Raw genomic sequence first — 16,666 nt, 5'->3', positions numbered from 1 at the left:
TCTCATTGTGTTTCTGATTTCAGTGAGAACTATTAAATAATGAAGCACAGAAATATAAGAAACAGGAGCAGGAGGAGGCCATTCAACCCTTCAAGCCTGTCCCACCATTCAGTACGATCATGGCCAATCATCAAACCCTGTCCCCGTTCCCATTTTCTCCCTGTACCCTTTGATCCCTTTAGTTCCAGAACTATATCTTACTCCTTTGTGAAAACACCAATCCCATATCCTGAGACAGTGAATTTCCAGGCTGTGTATGCACACAGTCTCTCCAATGTTCCACACATGCCGATTGAAGCATTGACTTCCCATTGTTAGGAAACCTGTGCATGCAGTAAGAAAATTAAAAGGAATTCTGACTATTTCTGGACTCACCAGTCAGTGGGAACCTCCATCTACATATATACGGTTACAGTTTTATAGATTTCTATGAGATGCCCCTCCAGTGAATATAGTCACACTAATCTAGTCACACTTCATACGTCAGTCCTGCCATCCCACAGTCAATCCAGTAAACCTTTATTTTGCATTCCCTCCACAGCCAGAACATCCATCCTCAGATAAAGAAACCAGGACTGCATACAACACTCCAAGTGTGGTCCCACCAAGTCTCTGTACAATTGCAGCAAGATGTACCTGCTCCTGTACTTGAATCTTTTGACTATGAAAGCAAATGATATATTTGCCTTCTTGACTACCAGCTGCATCTGCATGGTTACCTTCAGTGACTGGTGTACAAGAACACCAGGTCTCGTTGCACTTCCCAATCTATCACCATTCAGATAGTAATCTAACTTCCTGTTTTTTGCTCTCAAAGTGGATAACGACACATTTATCCAAATTATACTGCATCGGCCATACATTTGCTCATTCACTCAGCTTGTCCAAATCACACTGAGGCTTAGAGTTATAATGGACTCGAGCAATTTTGGAGGTGACTTTGTCAAACCTAACTTCATCCAAAAGGAGAACGAATTGTCAGTTCACCCTGCCTTTGTGTGACCTCTATATTCATTCTTAAACTGAGCCGTTTTGATTTTTGACTTTACGCAAGAGCAGACCAGATATGAGGATTTGTGCAGAAAATCCTCTCGTGGTGAGAATGGTGGCTCAATGTAGAGACTCTTGGTGGAGGAGTATAATAATCAAGTTAATCAGAAAAAGATTCAGCGATATCACTTCTAGAGAGGTAAGATGACTTGGTGTGGTGTGAGCTATAGGAAGGATGTGGAAGCTTTGGAAAAGGTTCAGAGGACATTTATTTGGATGTTACCTGGTATAGAGGGAAGGGTCTTATGAGGAAAGACTAAGGGACTTGAGGCTGTTTTCGTTAGAGAGAAGAAGGTTGAGAGGTGACTTAATTGAGACATACAAGATAATCAGAGGGTTAGATAGGCTAGAGTGTAAGAGCCTTTTTCCTCAGATGGTGATGACTAGCATGAGGAGGCATAGCTTTAAATTGAGGGGTGATTGATATAGGACAGATGTCAGAGGTAGTTTCTTTACTCAGAGACTATTAGGGGTGCGGAATGCACTGCCTGCAATAGTAGTGGACTTGCCAACTTTAAGGGCATTTAAATGGTCATTGAATAAACATATGGATGAAAATGTAAGCGCGTAGGTTAGATGGGCTTCAGATTGGTTCCACAGGTCAGCACAACATCAAGGGCTGAAGGACCTGTAATGTTCTATGTTCTAACTGACTATGTTCTAACTGACTATGTTCTAACTGACTATGCCGTAAAAGCTGAGCTCTAGTCACTTCACCTATCTAAGCTCAGTGGTGGGGCAATCATTAGAAAGAATTCTGAGGGGCAGAATATATCACATTTAGAGGTACACTGCCTAATGAGGGATGGTCAGTATGGATTTGTTAAGGGAAGATTGTGCTTGAAAAGTTTGATCAAATGTATTTGAGGAGTAACCAGGAATTTTGCCGAGTCTAATGATGTGGACTAGAATGAGGTTTTTCATAGGGTTGCTCTTGACAGACTGGCCAAGAAAGTGGGAGGCCATGTGTATAGTTTTGGTCTCCTTACCTAAGAAAGAATATGCTTGCCACAGAGGGATTGCAGCAGAGATTCACTGGACTGATACTGGGGATAACAGGACTGTCCTGTCTGAAGAGATTTGTTCAACGGTATTCACTAAAGTCTTAAAGGATGAGAGGGATCTGATTGATAAAAATCTAACAGGGCTGGACAGATGCAGGGAGGATGCCATCCCGGATTGAAGAGTCCAGAACCAAGGGGCCCTGTTTCGGGATACAGGTAGTGAACCTGTGCAATTCTCTACCACAGAAGGGTGAGGGAGTGGTGGTCGGGTTTGGTGGGGTGGTTTCGGTCACTGATTATATTCAAGAAAGAGCTAGATACATTTTATGGGGAGATAGTGGGAATATGAGATTGATATAGAGGATCAGCCATAATCATACTGAAATGCCGAACAAGCTCCAATGACCTACTCCTGCTCCTATTGATCCAAGGCAAAGTGACATATTGGATCAAAGATTGGCTGAGAGGCAGGATGCAGGGGGTAGAAGCCTGGAAGACTGTTTCCAATGGGGTCCCACAAGGTTCAGCTTTGGAGCTGTTTGTGATTTATGTTAATGATTTGGACTTAAATGTAGTTGGGGGTGGGGGGGGTGGTGGTGGTGATCAAGACATTAGAAGATGACATGAAAGTTGGTATGGTGGTAAGTAATCAGGAGGATAGCCGTAAACAGCAGGAGGAAAATGGACATGAGGAGTTTTGGATCAGCGATGAACTATTGAAGGGTGGAGCAGGCTCAAGGGGCTGAATGGGAGAAAGTGAGGACTGCAGATGCTGGAGATTAGAGTCGAGAGTGTGGTGCTGGAAAAGCACAGCAGGTCAGGCAGCATCCAAGGAGCAGGAAGGGAACATAAAATGAAGATTAGGAGAGCTAAAGGGGGGACATGGAAGGATACTGTCAGGTAGAATAAAGGACAATCCTAAATTGTTTCACCAATACATTGAAGGATAAGAAAATAAGCTATAGGAGCTGAATTAGGCCATTCAGCCCATTGAGTCTGCTCTGCCATTTGACCTTGGCTGATATGTTTGTGGGTGGCACGGTGGCACAATGGGTGGGCGGTACGGTGGCACAGTGGTTAGCACTGCTGCCTCACAGCGCCAGAGACCCGGGTTCAATTCCTGCCTCAGGCGACTCTCTGTGTGGAGTTTGCACATTCTCCCCGTGTCTGCGTGGGTTTCCTCCGGGTGCTCCGGTTTCCTCCCACAATCCAAAAATGTGCAGGTTAGGTGAATTGACCATGCTAAATTCTCCGTAGTGTTAGATGAAGGGGTAAATGTAGGAGTATGGGTCTGGTGGTATACGCTTCGGAGGGTCGGTGTGGACTTGTTGGGCCGAAGGGCCTGTTTCCACACTGTAAGTAATCTAATCTAATCAATCCCGTTTCTCCTGCCATCTCCCCCATAACCTTTGATCTCCTTACCAGTCAAGAACCTATCTATCTCTGTCTTAAATACACTCAATGACATGACCTCTGTGGCCTTCTGTGGCAATGAGTTCCACAGGTTCATCATCCTCTGGCTGAAGAAATTCTTCACCCCAGTTCGAAAGGGTTATCTCTTCACTGTGAGGCTGTGCCCTTGGACCCTAGTCTCTCCTACTCTGGTCCATGTCCATCCTGTCCAGGCCTATCAGTATTCTGTAAATTTTAATGAGATCTCCCTTCATCGAGTACAGACCCAGAGTCCTCAACTGCTTCTCATATGACAAGCCCTTAATTCCTGGGATCATTCTTGTAAATCTCCTCTCAGCACCCTCAAATGCCAGCATATCTATCCTTAGATGTCGGAGGGCCCAACCTGCTCACAATATTCCAAACGTGGTTTGACCAATACAGCCTTAGCGGCAAATCACTGGTTTTGTATTCTAGCTCTCTTGAAATTAATGTTAAGATTGTATTTGCCTTTCTAACTGCCAACTGAACTTGTCTGTTAACCTTAAGAGAATCCTAAACCAGAGCCCCCAAGTCCCTGTGCGCTTCAGTTTTCTGAAGCCTTTCCCCATTTAGAAAATACTCTATGCCTTTATTCCTCGCATAACCTCACATTTTGCCACCTTATATTCCATCTGCCACTTCTTTGCCCACTCTCCTAACCTGTCCAAGGGCTTTGGCAGCCTCCCCACTTTCTCAACACTACCTGCCTCTCCACCTATCTTGGTGAAAGAATATGAAGGGAAAAAGTAGAGCTCCTTCAGGACTAAAATGGTCATTTGTAATTGAGCAGGAAGGTGTAGAAAGGGTTCTAAATGAACATTTGTGTCAGTATTCACTGGTGACAGGGATGATGTCGGTATCAAAATCATGGAGAAGAACTGTGATATACTTAAATAAATTGGCACAGACAGACAGGAGGTTCTGACCAGTCTGGGCAGCTTAAAATTAGGTAAACCTCCAGAGGTGAGGCACTTTAATAGAATTAGCAAAGTAAGGTAATACATGATGAATGATAGGACCCCAGAAGCACAGAGGGTCGAGGGACCTTGGTGTGCATGTACACTGTCCCTTAATGTATCGTGTCAACTGGATAATGTTGTTAGGAAGACACATGGTATACTTGCCTTTATTAGTCGAGACACAGGCTTTAAGAGGAGGAAGGTTATGATGGAACTGTATAAAATGTTGGTTGGGCCCCAGCTAGAGTATTGTGCACAGTTCTGAAATCAACTTTATAGCAGGGATGTGATTTCACTGGAAAGATCTACCAGGATGTTGGCCGGGCTGAAGAATTTCAGATATGTGGAGAGTCTGGACAGACTGGAGAGGATTCCCTTTGAGCAGAGGAGATTGAGGGGGGAACGTGATCGATGTACAAAATTAAGGAGCGTAGATAGGCTAGAAACCTTTCCCCTTGATCGAGAGATCAATGACTATGGGGCATAGATTTAAGGTAAGAGCTGGAAGGCTAAGAAGAGAATGGTGGGAGTCTGGAACTCCTATCTGAAAGGGTAATTTAGTCAGAAACTCTCAAGACTTTAAGAAGTAATTAGATATTTGCCTGTTTTCCCACAGCCTTCAGGGCTAAGGGCCAAGAGCTAGAAAATTAGTGTTGTCAGATTATATTAGATTACTTACAGTGTGGAAACAGGCCCTTCGGCCCAACAAGTCCACACCGCCCCGCCGAAGCGCAACCCACCCATACCCCTACATTTACCCCTTACCTACCACTACGGGCAATTTAGCATGGCCAATTCACCTGACCTGCACATCTTTGGACTGTGGGAGGAAACCGGAGCACCCAGAGGAAACCCACGCAGACACGGGGAGAACGTGCAAACTCCACACAGTTAGTCGCCTGAGGCGGGAATTGAGCCCGGATCTCTGGCACTGTGAGGCAGCAGTGCTAACCACTGTGCCACCGTGCCGCCCATTAGTGTAGACACAATGGGCTGAATGGCCTACTTCAGTGCTGTAAACAACTGAGTTCATCATCTGAATTTATCCAATACTCAAAAATCTCCAGGAGCCAATTTAATCTCTTCACTTCTCTTTCTCGAGTTGGAGGCTGGGTTTACGTGGGACGAATGATCAAGTAATAAATTAAAATGGCCCTTCTCATCAGTCTTTACCCTCCTCCCCTCTCCCAGGCCCACAGCAGTCCACTCAAAGAGCTCCTGAAGTCCTGAATCCAACTCACAGGGTCAAATCTCACTGATAACCAGAGTGTATTCAATAATGAACAAAGGTTTGTATAAAATCATTGCACAAGGTTTATGTCTTAACACCATGAGCAGAAGATTCCATAAAACTAAGAGTCGGTGCAAGACCTGTGTTAATGTTGGACACTAGGTCTTGTGTAGAGCCCAATCCTCTGGCTCGAGTCTGAGTCATCTCCCCAAGCTGACCCCTGATCTTGCGTCAAGACCAAGGTCAGGTCTCCACTCCCATTGCCCCGCATCCCTAAACCCTCCATCATCCCCTAATCCAGTGTGTGAATATTTCTCAGAAAGGTTTGGGGGAGTGAGATACTGGGGAGGATGACGCCGTCAGAAAGAAACATTGGTGTTTAACTCAAATAACAAGCTGCACTGGGAGACTGGAAAGAATTAAATTGGAAGAACAAGGTAAATACTATTGGAATTCTTTGAGGGGCTAACACATGCCTTGGATGAAGAGGAACTGAAATTAGACTTCCAGAAGGTACCAAATAAAATGTAATTGCAGAAAATAAAAGCTCATTGTACAGAGAGTAGCATAGATAGATAGATAGATAACTTCCTGTTACACTCACACCATAGGTACAAATGGGTCTTTTTCAAGTTGACAAGATGAAACAAGTGGTGTGCCACAGGGATTGATACCTGGACCTCAACCGTTTCTACAAAAATATAAAGTAGATGAAGGGACAGAAGATATGGTCACTGATGACACAAGCGCATTTGGAAAGCAATTTGTGAAGAGAAGTAGGATACAAATAGATACAGATAGGTTAAATGAGTGGGTAAAGATGGAGTATAATTCGCAGGCCCTAACCACCTTCTATTCACCATGGATGTGCAATCTCTTTACACCTCCATCCCACACCAAGACGGCTTGAAAGCTCTTCGCTTCTTTCTCGAAAAGAGGCCCTAACAATCTCCATCCACCACCACTCTCCTCCGCCTGGCTGAACTTGCTCTCTCTTTCTCAACAACTTCTCCTTCAACTCATCCCATTTTCTCCAAATCAAAGGTGTAGCAATGAGTACCCGCATGGGTCCGAGCTAGGCCTGCCTTTTCATGGGGTATGTGGAACATTTCTTGTTCCAGGCCTACCCGGGTCCCCTCCCATAACTGTTTTATCGGTACATCGATGACTATTTTGGTGCGGCTACATGCTCTCGTCCTGACCTGGAAAAATTAATAAACTTCGCTTCCAGTTTCCATCCCTCCATCACCTTCACCTGGTCCATCTCCGACACTTGCCTTCCTTTCCTTTACCTTTCTGTCTCCATTTCCGGCAATAGTCTATCCACTAATATCCATTACAAGCCCACTGACTCCCACAGCTATCTGGACTGCAGCTTTTCTCACCCTACGTCCTGTAAGGACTCTATCCCTTTCTCTCAGCTCTTTCGCATTTGTTCTGATGAGGCCACTTTCCAAAGTGGTGCTCTTAATATGTGCTCCTTCTTCTCCAACTGTGGCTTCCCACCTACAGTTGTTGACAGGGCTTTCGACAGCGTGAGGTCCATCTCCCGGGCCACGACCCTCACCCCCTCCCTCCCCTCCCAGAACAAGGATAGGGTCCCTCTTGTTCTCACCTTTCACCCCACCAGCCTTCACATGCAAAGAATAATCCTCCACCATTTTCGCCAACTCCAACACGACGCCACCACTAAACACATCTTCCCTTCCCTCCCCCTGTCTGCATTCCGCAGAGATCGTTCCCTCCAGGACAACCTAGTCCCCTCCTCCAGCACACCTAACACCTCTCCCATCACACACGGCACCTTCCCATGCAATCGCAGAAGGTACAACACCTGACCCTTTCCCTCTTCCATGCTCACCATCCAAGGCCCCAGACACTCATTTCAGATTAAGCAGCGTTTCACTTGTTTGGCCTTTCAATTTGGTCTATTGCATTCGTTGCTCCCAATGTGGTCTCTTCTATATCGGAGAGACAAAACGCTGACTGGGTGATTGCTTTGCTGAGCACCTTCGGTCTGTACGCAATCAGGTCCCGGACCCTCCCATGGCTTGCCACTTCAACACACAATCCTGCTCCCATACCCACATGTCTGTCCCTGGCCTGCTGCAATGTTCCAGTGAAGCTCAACGCAAACTGGAGGAACAGCATCTCATCTTCCAACTAGGCACGTTACAATCTCAACATTGAATTCAACAACTTCAGATGATTATCACATCTCGACCCCTCTGTTTGCATTCTGTTCCATAATTTTATTTCATTTATTTTATTTTTTTTTAATTTTTTTTCACTGTTCTGTACCTCTTATTTCTTGATTGTCTCTCTTTCTCTCACTCCCCACTCTCTCATCACCTTTTTCCTCTCCTCTTCCCCTTTTGCTACCCTTCTCCCCTGTTTTCTTCACCCAGCCCCGCCCCCCCCTCCCCCTCACCCCCCCCCATCCCCCACATATTTTGTCACGTAGCACTGGCTTCGGCCTTGGTCATTCACAGGTCCTAATCTCTCTATAATCTCTCTAAACACTGTCATTATCACCTCTTTATTACTACCTTTGCTTCTGGAGCCATGACTCACCTTCTCTCAGCCTAGTATAAATACCTCTCTATTTCTCCCTTTTTTTAGCTTTGACAAAGGGTCAGTTAGATTCGAAACGTCAGCTCTTTTCTCTTCTTACAGATGCTGCCAGACCTGCTGAGATTTTCCAGCATTTTCTCTCTTAGGGAAATATGAACTTGTCCATTTTGACAGGAAGAATAAAAAAAAGAGCATATTATCTCAACGGTGAGAGATTGCAAAACTCTGAGATGCAAAGAGATCTGGGTATCCTGATGCCTGAATGCAAAAGGTACAACAACTAATCAGGAAAACTAATAGCACATTATTATTTATTGCTTAGGTGAAGTGAATACAGAAGTAGGGAGGGTATGCTTTAATTATACAGTTGAGACTACATAGAGTCATACTGCACAGAAACAGTCACTTCAGTCCAACCAGTCCATGTCAAATGAAATCCCAAACTAAATTAATCCTATCCACTTGCTCCTGGCCCATATCCCTCCAACCCTTTCCTTTTCATGTACTTATCCAAATGTCTCAGGAAATTCATTCTACACACAAACCACCCTTTGTGTAAAAAATAAACATGCCCCTAGTCTTGAAATCCCCCATCCTAGGGAAAAAGATAACTACCCTTAACTCAATTTATACCCCTCATTATTTTATGAACTTCTGTAAGGTCACCTCTCAATCTTTTATGTTCCAGTGAACAGAGTCCAGCCTACCCAGCCTTTCTTTATAACTCAAACCTTCCATACCTGACAACAGCCAGGTAAATCTCTTCGGAACCCTCTCCAATTTAATAACATCCTGGGTGACCAAAACTGGACACTGTATGCCAGAAGCAGCCTCACCAATGTCCTGTATATCCTCAACATGACGTCCCAACATCTGTACTCAAAGGACTGAGCAATGAAGGCAAGCGTGCTAAATGCATTCTTAACCACCTTGACACAAACCTCAAAGATGTATGTACCTAAATCCCTAGGTCCCTCTGTTCTACAACACAACCCAAGGCCCTATCATTAATTGTATAAACCCTGTGTATAATATTGATCATCTTATTTGAGGAAAGATGTAAATGTGTTGGAGTTAATTCAGAGAAGGTTTTCTAGACTAATATCTGGAACAGATGGGTTTGCTTAAGGAAAGGTAGACAGGCTGAGCTTGCACCCACTGAAGTTCAGAAGGGTAAGATGTGACTTGATAGAAACATATACAATCCTGGAAGGTGTTGACAGAGTACACATGGAGAGGATGCTTCCCCCTATGGGTGAGTCAAGACTAGTTTAAAAATCAACGTCAAAGATTAAGAAAACCATTTTCTCTCGGAGGGTTATGGTCCTTTGGAACTCTCTTCCTGAAAATGCGGCAGAAGCAGAGTCCTTGGTCATTAAGGCAGAGGTAGATTGATTCTTGGTAAGCAATAGCAGAGGAGGGGGAGAGATGGCGTGTAAGTTTATCAGAATGCAGATTTAAGTAACAATCAGATCAGCCAAGATCTCACTGCATGGTGGAGCAGATGTGAAGGGCTGCATAGCCTGCTATATCTGTATCTATCTATATATGTCCTCATGAGAGCAAGCTGAGATGTTTTAGCAAAAATGTATTTTTATTCAGTACTACAACATTGGGATAACAAGCCAAATCAAATTGTCCTCCCTATCCCTGGATTTGGAACAGAGTAAAACTTAAAACATTCAATTACCCCAATCACTCAAGTTTTCTTAACCAAACTTTAAGAATAACAGATATCAGACACAAAGTTCATAAAGTAACAGAAGTTAATAATTTATTATTAATAATGTAAGTTTAGCAGAACACAAATGAACAACAAGGCAATCTGCTTCATATCTATGACCTCAAGTTCAATATTCTTTAACCAGAAGCCTCACTCGTACTGACAAATACAATTAAGGGATAAATTAAAATAAAAAGAATGAAGAATTATAATTTGCCTGTTTAACAGTTTCAGGGAATTCAAGGTTAAAGGAGTTGTTCACAGGCAAGTAAACTGTAAGTCTTGCTTAATTCTGAAGTCACCAATTCATGCAAACAGGTTCAAGAGCCTTCCAGGATTATTCATCCAGTTCTGCATGGATATTTTCTTATTGGAACAATCAACAAAAAAACAAATCGTGGCTCAGTGGCTAGAACTGCTGCCTCACAGCGTCAGGGACCTGAGTTCGAATCCAGCCTCGGGCAACTGTGTATGTGGGTTTCCTCCGGGTGCTCCAGTTTCCTCCCACACTCCAAACGTTAGGTCTATTGGCCACGTTAAGTTGCCCAGAGATTGTTCAGGGATGAGTAGTTGGGTGCATTAGTCAGGGATAAATGTAGAGTAATAGGGTAGGGGTGAAATACTCTTTGGAGGGTCGGCGTAGATTTGTTGGGCCAAATGGCCTGTTTCCACACTGTAGGGATTCTGTGATCCTATGAACTGCAGTGAAATCCAGAAGAGGGAGACAGAGCAAAATATGGCAGCACACTCACAGCTTCAAAACCCCAATTACAACTAGTTCACTCTCCTTTCTTTTACCATCATTCTCTGTGATTGGCTGGCCAGCAGCGATGTGCCTTTGATTGGCCAATTCAACGTCAAACACATTCTGGTGCCAAACTGTCTGTCAAGTTCATAGGGCACTAATTAATGTGCAATTATCTTTTCCAGGCCAGGTCCCACAAACAAACATCGGTTTGTCCTTTTCTTCTTTCCAAAATAAGCTGCTGCTCAAAGTTCAATTCTCACCTTCAGCTCACCATTCCAAACCAAAAATGAGATGGTCTCATCATCAGCTCATAAAGAGTTGCCCCCTCGGATTGCTGAGTCAATTTCACAGCCTGTGAACTCTCCCTGGAAGACTGAAGAGGGATAACAATGGGGCCAATCCATGCAGAAGGAATATGAGGATAGGGAATCCTCTACCACAGGAGCTATTGAGGCAGAGACTAGACCACATTTCCGAAGGAATCAGGTAAGGATCTGGGAAGGAAGAACAGAAAAGTGCACAGGATTGGATGGGGAAAGTGAATTGAAATACTCAGCCCGAATCAAAGAGCTAGCATGAGCACAGTGAAAATATGATGATCGACCTCTTGGCCAGTCTTGCTAAGGTAGAAGTTGAACTGTTCCTGGTGGCTCCCCATGTCTGACCATATCACTCTCAATGGGTTTAAGAGGGACATTGAAACAACTTTGGAGTTTGCAGGTGACACTGCTTGTTCTGGTCCGAGCGCCTCAGATTCGAATGTGGAAAGTGCTGAAAGAAAATAAAAACATCAATCTCATTCAGACTCGTTGCTATGTTGTTAACAGGAAAACTCAATGAGGCCGTGTATTTCAACTCAACTATAAAGTAACCAGACTCAAAGAGTGTGGTGCTGGAAAAGCACAGCCAGTCAGTTAGCATCCAAGGAGCAGGTGACCTTGGGACCATCCAATCACATGAGATCAATGTGGATTTAACCAGTTTCCTCATTTCCCCTCCCCTCAGCTTATCCCAGATCCAACTTTCCAACTCGGCACTGTCCTGAACTGTCCTACCTGTCCACCTTCCTTCCCACCTATCCGCTCTTCCCTCCTCTATGGCCTATCACCTTCCCAGCTGCCTTCCCCTCAGCTCCACGTTCCCCTCCCAGATAACTCTCAGCCCCCTTCGGCTACAAGTCTTATTCCTGATGAAGTTGCCTAGTTGATAAGAGTTAGTAAGTATCCTTGTGTCCAATACTTCGGCAGTCTGCCTCCAAAGCAATACAAGTGAAGAAGACTTACACAGCACAGCCTCAAAAGAGCAGCGAGCAACTGCTCTCAAGCAAAGACCAGTGCAGAGAATCAGAGCTAGAACTGATCCCACCAACTTGAATTGACCCAATTGTAGACACCCCTCATGAGTTTGAATTTCAAGTTGCCCGACACAGACTGTGTGTGTAACCATGTGTTACCTGAGGAAATCAGGTGCCCGGACGATCATGTGCTGAAAATCTTCCAGCGAGAGTTTGCCATCATTGTCCAGATCTGATTCATCTAGAACCTTCTCACAGACCAGATTCACTTCCTCTGGTGTCAGCTCATTTCGAGTTAGTTTGAGCAACGTCTTCTCCAAATCCGATTTGCAGATAAAATTATCGTTGTTAAAATCTAAGTGTTTAAAAGAAATCACAGCTTCAATTGTCAACTCAGCTTCATGCAAGATCATAGCTGCAGCACATTGAGAGATGACCTGGTCAAAATGACCCCAGCGGCCGAAACAGCAGGAGCAGCTGGTAGTAAAGATGGAGCTTATTCTTCCCCTCTATCTGCTTTTTGAAAGAGTGATCCAAATAGTCCTGCTCCCCCAATCTTCCTACATTGCTCTTCAAATTTCTCCTAAGTATTTATCGAATTCCCATTTGAAAGTTACCATTGAGTCAGTATCCACAAATCTCTCAGTTAGTGCATCTCGCTGCATAAATACTTCTTTCAATTCCTCTCTCATTTTTTCTACAATTGATCTTAACTCTACGTTGAATCACATGTTATTGGAAACTATGAGGTAGAATTTTAGACGGAGGGTAGTATGCAGAAGCCTCTCACTCCCTTCCGCCACCAAATGGACGACAATGAATAGCCACAGACCTGGGAGAAGCAGCCTCATTGCCCCAATGCACTGAGTCAGTAGTCAGATTTCCACTGGATATTGTATAAATTCTGGTTTCCAAACATCACACTATGTTCAAGTTTAAAGTGGTTGCCACACTTTTTGGACAGCTCAGTAGAGGATAATTTCTTTCTACCGCTTTAGTCACCTTTAATAGCTCCATTAGATCACCCAGCAGAAACTTGAACATGAACATCTTTGCCTTACACCGTAAGATTCTCCCTTGACATTCTATAATGAAGGAAAGACAAGTCAAGTCTAACTAACCTGTCCTCACAATTTAACCCGGCTGGCACCAGAATGTTCCAAGAGGGTAGCATTCCAAAAGGTCCAATGGAACCGGTCGTTCAAGAGGTTTCTTTTTGCAAACCATTTCTGGAGTTCCAAGAGACGCTGTTCCATCAGTTGACCTTTCCAAAAGTATGCAGGTGTGAAGCTCCTGATGGAACAGTCCTTGAGACCAAATACAGTCTGCTCATTGTGTAGATATTTCCTACTCAACTGGTTGGACTTTGAACTCATGCCTCCTGATTTAGAGGTAGGGACACTACTACTGAGTCACAACAGCCCGAGTGTTAATTGCACATCAAAGTCCATGTAAATATGGAGTGCATTCACTGGGTCTTCACCTGTTTCTAGTGTAGAGACACGTATGGAAGTAGTGGTGTGGCTGAGTTTGGATTTGTGAGCTTGTAATGTTCCACTCTGCAAGTAAATATAAGACTGAGTAAAGACTGCCTTCAGTTTCACCTTACACCAACTGAGTTTCCAGAACAGAACAGAACAGAGAGTTGGAAAATCTTACATCAGCAAAGCAAGAAGGGAAAACCTCCTACTATCAGAATCAAGCCCAAACTCACCATAAATCTTAAATGCATAACATGCCTTTAGATCACGTGGGGCCATTTCACTTAGTACAGAGAACATATCCAGAAAGTCATCCAAAGTCATATTTCCCTCATTGTCCTCGGAGAACACCTCTGCAATCCTCTGGCGGAATGGATTATCCTGCAGTTACAGAATAGTGCTGGTAAAATTTCTCCATCAGGACCATGACATCAGGTTTGAGGTTTAGGCGAGGGACATGACAGAGAAACACACTGAGTAACTGGACCCACTCATTGCTGGTAAAATAGTTCAGATTGGTTTGTACGTGGTGGGTTCAGATGGTGTTACAATGGTTGGTCGGCTGTGAAAGACTTAAAGGATTTCAAGCTGTAGGTAGTTCTGGGATGATGTGCGTTCTGGCTGCATGATTTGGCTAGAACATCACTGAAGAATTAGGGGATGGTATTTTCGAGAATGCTTACCTCCTTTCGCAATGGCGCTATTCCAGCGGGATTGGCTTGTGCGCTTTGTTTTGCGCATGTGCCAATGTTCGCGCCAAAATCTCCATGCCATTCTGCACATGTGCGAGGTTTTATGTGAGAGGTACTGTACAGAGAGCAGCTTCCTTACTTTTCTTAAATGTACTGTGCTAAATTGACTTTTGTCTTGTTAATAAATATGATTTCAATCTTCATTCAGGGCTGTGCTATACTTTGCGTTAGACTTTTGGATGATTTTTGAGCGATTGACAGTGACATCTTTTGCCAATCTACCCCCTAACCCCACTTTTCCCACAGGCTCCATTATTTATATTAAACCATTTTCTAATAAGGGAGTTAAAATCACACAACACCATGTTATAGTCCAACAGATTTAATTGGAAGCACTAGCTTTCGGAGCGCTGTTCCTTCATCAGCGCTCTGAAAGCTAGTGCTTCCAATTAAATCTGTTGGACCATAACCTGGTGTTGTGTGATTTTTAACTTTGTACACCCCAGTACAACACCAGCACCTCCGAATCCTAATTAAGTGAGGTTTCACTGGAATGCAACTATACATTATAGGAGAACTACCTGTTTTTTGTTTTTGTTTCAATTTGTTTTTGTTTTCTTGGGTTTTATTTTTGGAGAAATTAGTAGCAATATTACTGGACTTATAATCTAGATGCCTGGCTCGAACATCCTTTGAGGAGGCTTGAAGGTGAAGTTGGGTTAGTTGGACAAACATAGGTCTAATGCAGTTAAGTATACTTTGGTGTGAGAAACAGAAAAGGAGAGTACTACTAAAACGGTGATCTATTGAAAAGTGTGGAAGTACAAAAGGATCTGGGTGACCTTGCATACCAGAATAAAGTGAGGACTGCAGATGCTGGAGAGTCAGGGTCAAAATATGCGGTGCTGGAAAAAGCACAGCAGGTCAGGCAGCATCTGAGGAGCAGGAGAATTGACATTTCTGACATAAGCCCTTCATCAGCATTATGGAGGGGAAAGGGGGCTGAGAGACAAATAAGGGGGGTGGGATTGGGGAGGGCAAGTTAGGTGGGATAGTAATAGGTGTTTGCAGGTAGGAGGCAATTGTGATAGGTCAGTGGGGACGTTGGAGCGGATAGGTGAGAAGGAAGATGGATAGATAGGACAGGTCAAGAGGTTGGTGCCGTTGAAGGGTTGAACCTAGGATGAGGTGGGGAGATGGGAGATTTGGAAACTGGTGTAGTCAATGTTGATGCATGCGGTTGTAAGGATCCGAGGCAAAAGATGAGGCATTCTTCCTCCACTTGTCAAGTAGTTAGGATTTGGCAGTGGAGGAGGCCCAGAACTTGTGTGTCCTTAGAAGAGTGTGAGGGGAAGTTGACATGGTTGGCTACAGGGCGGTGAGTCATTTGGTGAGTGTGTCCCAGAGATGGTCACTGAACTGCTCTGCGAGTTGGCATTCTGTCTCCCCGATGTAGTGGAGTCCACATCGAGAGCAACAAACACAGTGGATGAGGTGTTTGGATGTGCAGGAAAATCTCTGCCGGATTTGACACAATCTTTTCGGGTCTTGAATGGAGGTTAGGAGGCAGGTGTGCGCACAGGTTTTATGCTTCATCAATGGCAAGGAAAGGTGCCAGATATAGAGGGTGGGGGGACGTGGACCGAACAAGGGAGTCACGGAGGGAATGGTTTCTGCGGAACTCAGGTGGGGTGGGCAGGGAAATACTGTTCCCTGTACACCAGACAATGAAAGTAAATGAGCAAGTGCACAAGAGATTAGGAAGGTAAGTTAGCTAAATTTGCAAGAGGATTTGAGTTCAGGAGTAGGATTACTCACTGCAATAATACAGGGCCTTGGAGTCCACACCTGGAGTATTACGTGCTGTTTTGGTCTCCCTACCTAAGAGAGGATATCCTTGCCATGGGGGGAGTGTAGTGGAGGTTCATCAGGCTAATACCAGGACTAAGTGAGGACTACAGATGCTGGAGATCAGAGCTGAAAATGTGTTGCTGGAAAAGCGCAGCAGGTCAGGCAGCATCCAAGGAACAGGAGAATCGACGTTTCGGGCATAAGCTCTTATTCAGGAGGATTCCTGAAGAAGAAGGGCTTATGTCCGAAACATCGATTCGCCTGTTCCTTGGATGCTGCCTGACCTTCTGCGCTTTTCCAGCAACACATTTTCAGCTAATACCAGGACTGTCCTATGAGGAGAGATTGGCTTGACTAGGCCTGTATTCACTAGAGCTTAGAAAGATGAGAGGGGATCTGATTGAAACATATAAAACCCTAACAGGGCTGGACAGACTAGATGAAGGGAGAATGTTTTCACTGTTGGAGAGTCTAGAACAAGACAACACAGTCTCAGGGTATGGAGTAGACCATTTAGGACTGAGATGAAGAAAGATTTCTTCACCCAAAGAGTAGTGAACCTATGGAATTCTTCTCCCACAGAAGGTTGTGGGGATCAAGTCACTGAATACATTAAAGAAAGTGA

General features: G+C 44.3%; 1 protein-coding gene across 2 annotated transcripts in view; it reads right to left on the bottom strand.

The window, feature by feature from the left end:
* Positions 1-10,046: 10,046 nt before the first annotated feature.
* LOC140494496 (calcium and integrin-binding family member 3-like) overlaps positions 10,047-16,666 on the bottom strand; it is an 88,102-nt gene continuing 81,482 nt past the window's right edge. For both annotated transcript variants that reach the window (XM_072593739.1, XM_072593740.1), the window contains 3 exons: positions 13,732-13,879; positions 12,177-12,372; positions 10,047-11,494 (listed from right to left, as the gene is read on the bottom strand). In XM_072593739.1, the coding sequence (XP_072449840.1) occupies positions 11,473-11,494; positions 12,177-12,372; positions 13,732-13,879 (366 nt within the window). In that variant the 3' untranslated portion in view covers positions 10,047-11,472. The remainder of the gene's footprint in view (positions 11,495-12,176; positions 12,373-13,731; positions 13,880-16,666) is intronic.

Source organism: Chiloscyllium punctatum, chromosome 24 (assembly GCF_047496795.1).
Source record: "Chiloscyllium punctatum isolate Juve2018m chromosome 24, sChiPun1.3, whole genome shotgun sequence".
Lineage (NCBI taxonomy): Eukaryota > Metazoa > Chordata > Chondrichthyes > Orectolobiformes > Hemiscylliidae > Chiloscyllium > Chiloscyllium punctatum.
This window is presented reverse-complemented; position numbering and strand designations above follow the sequence as displayed.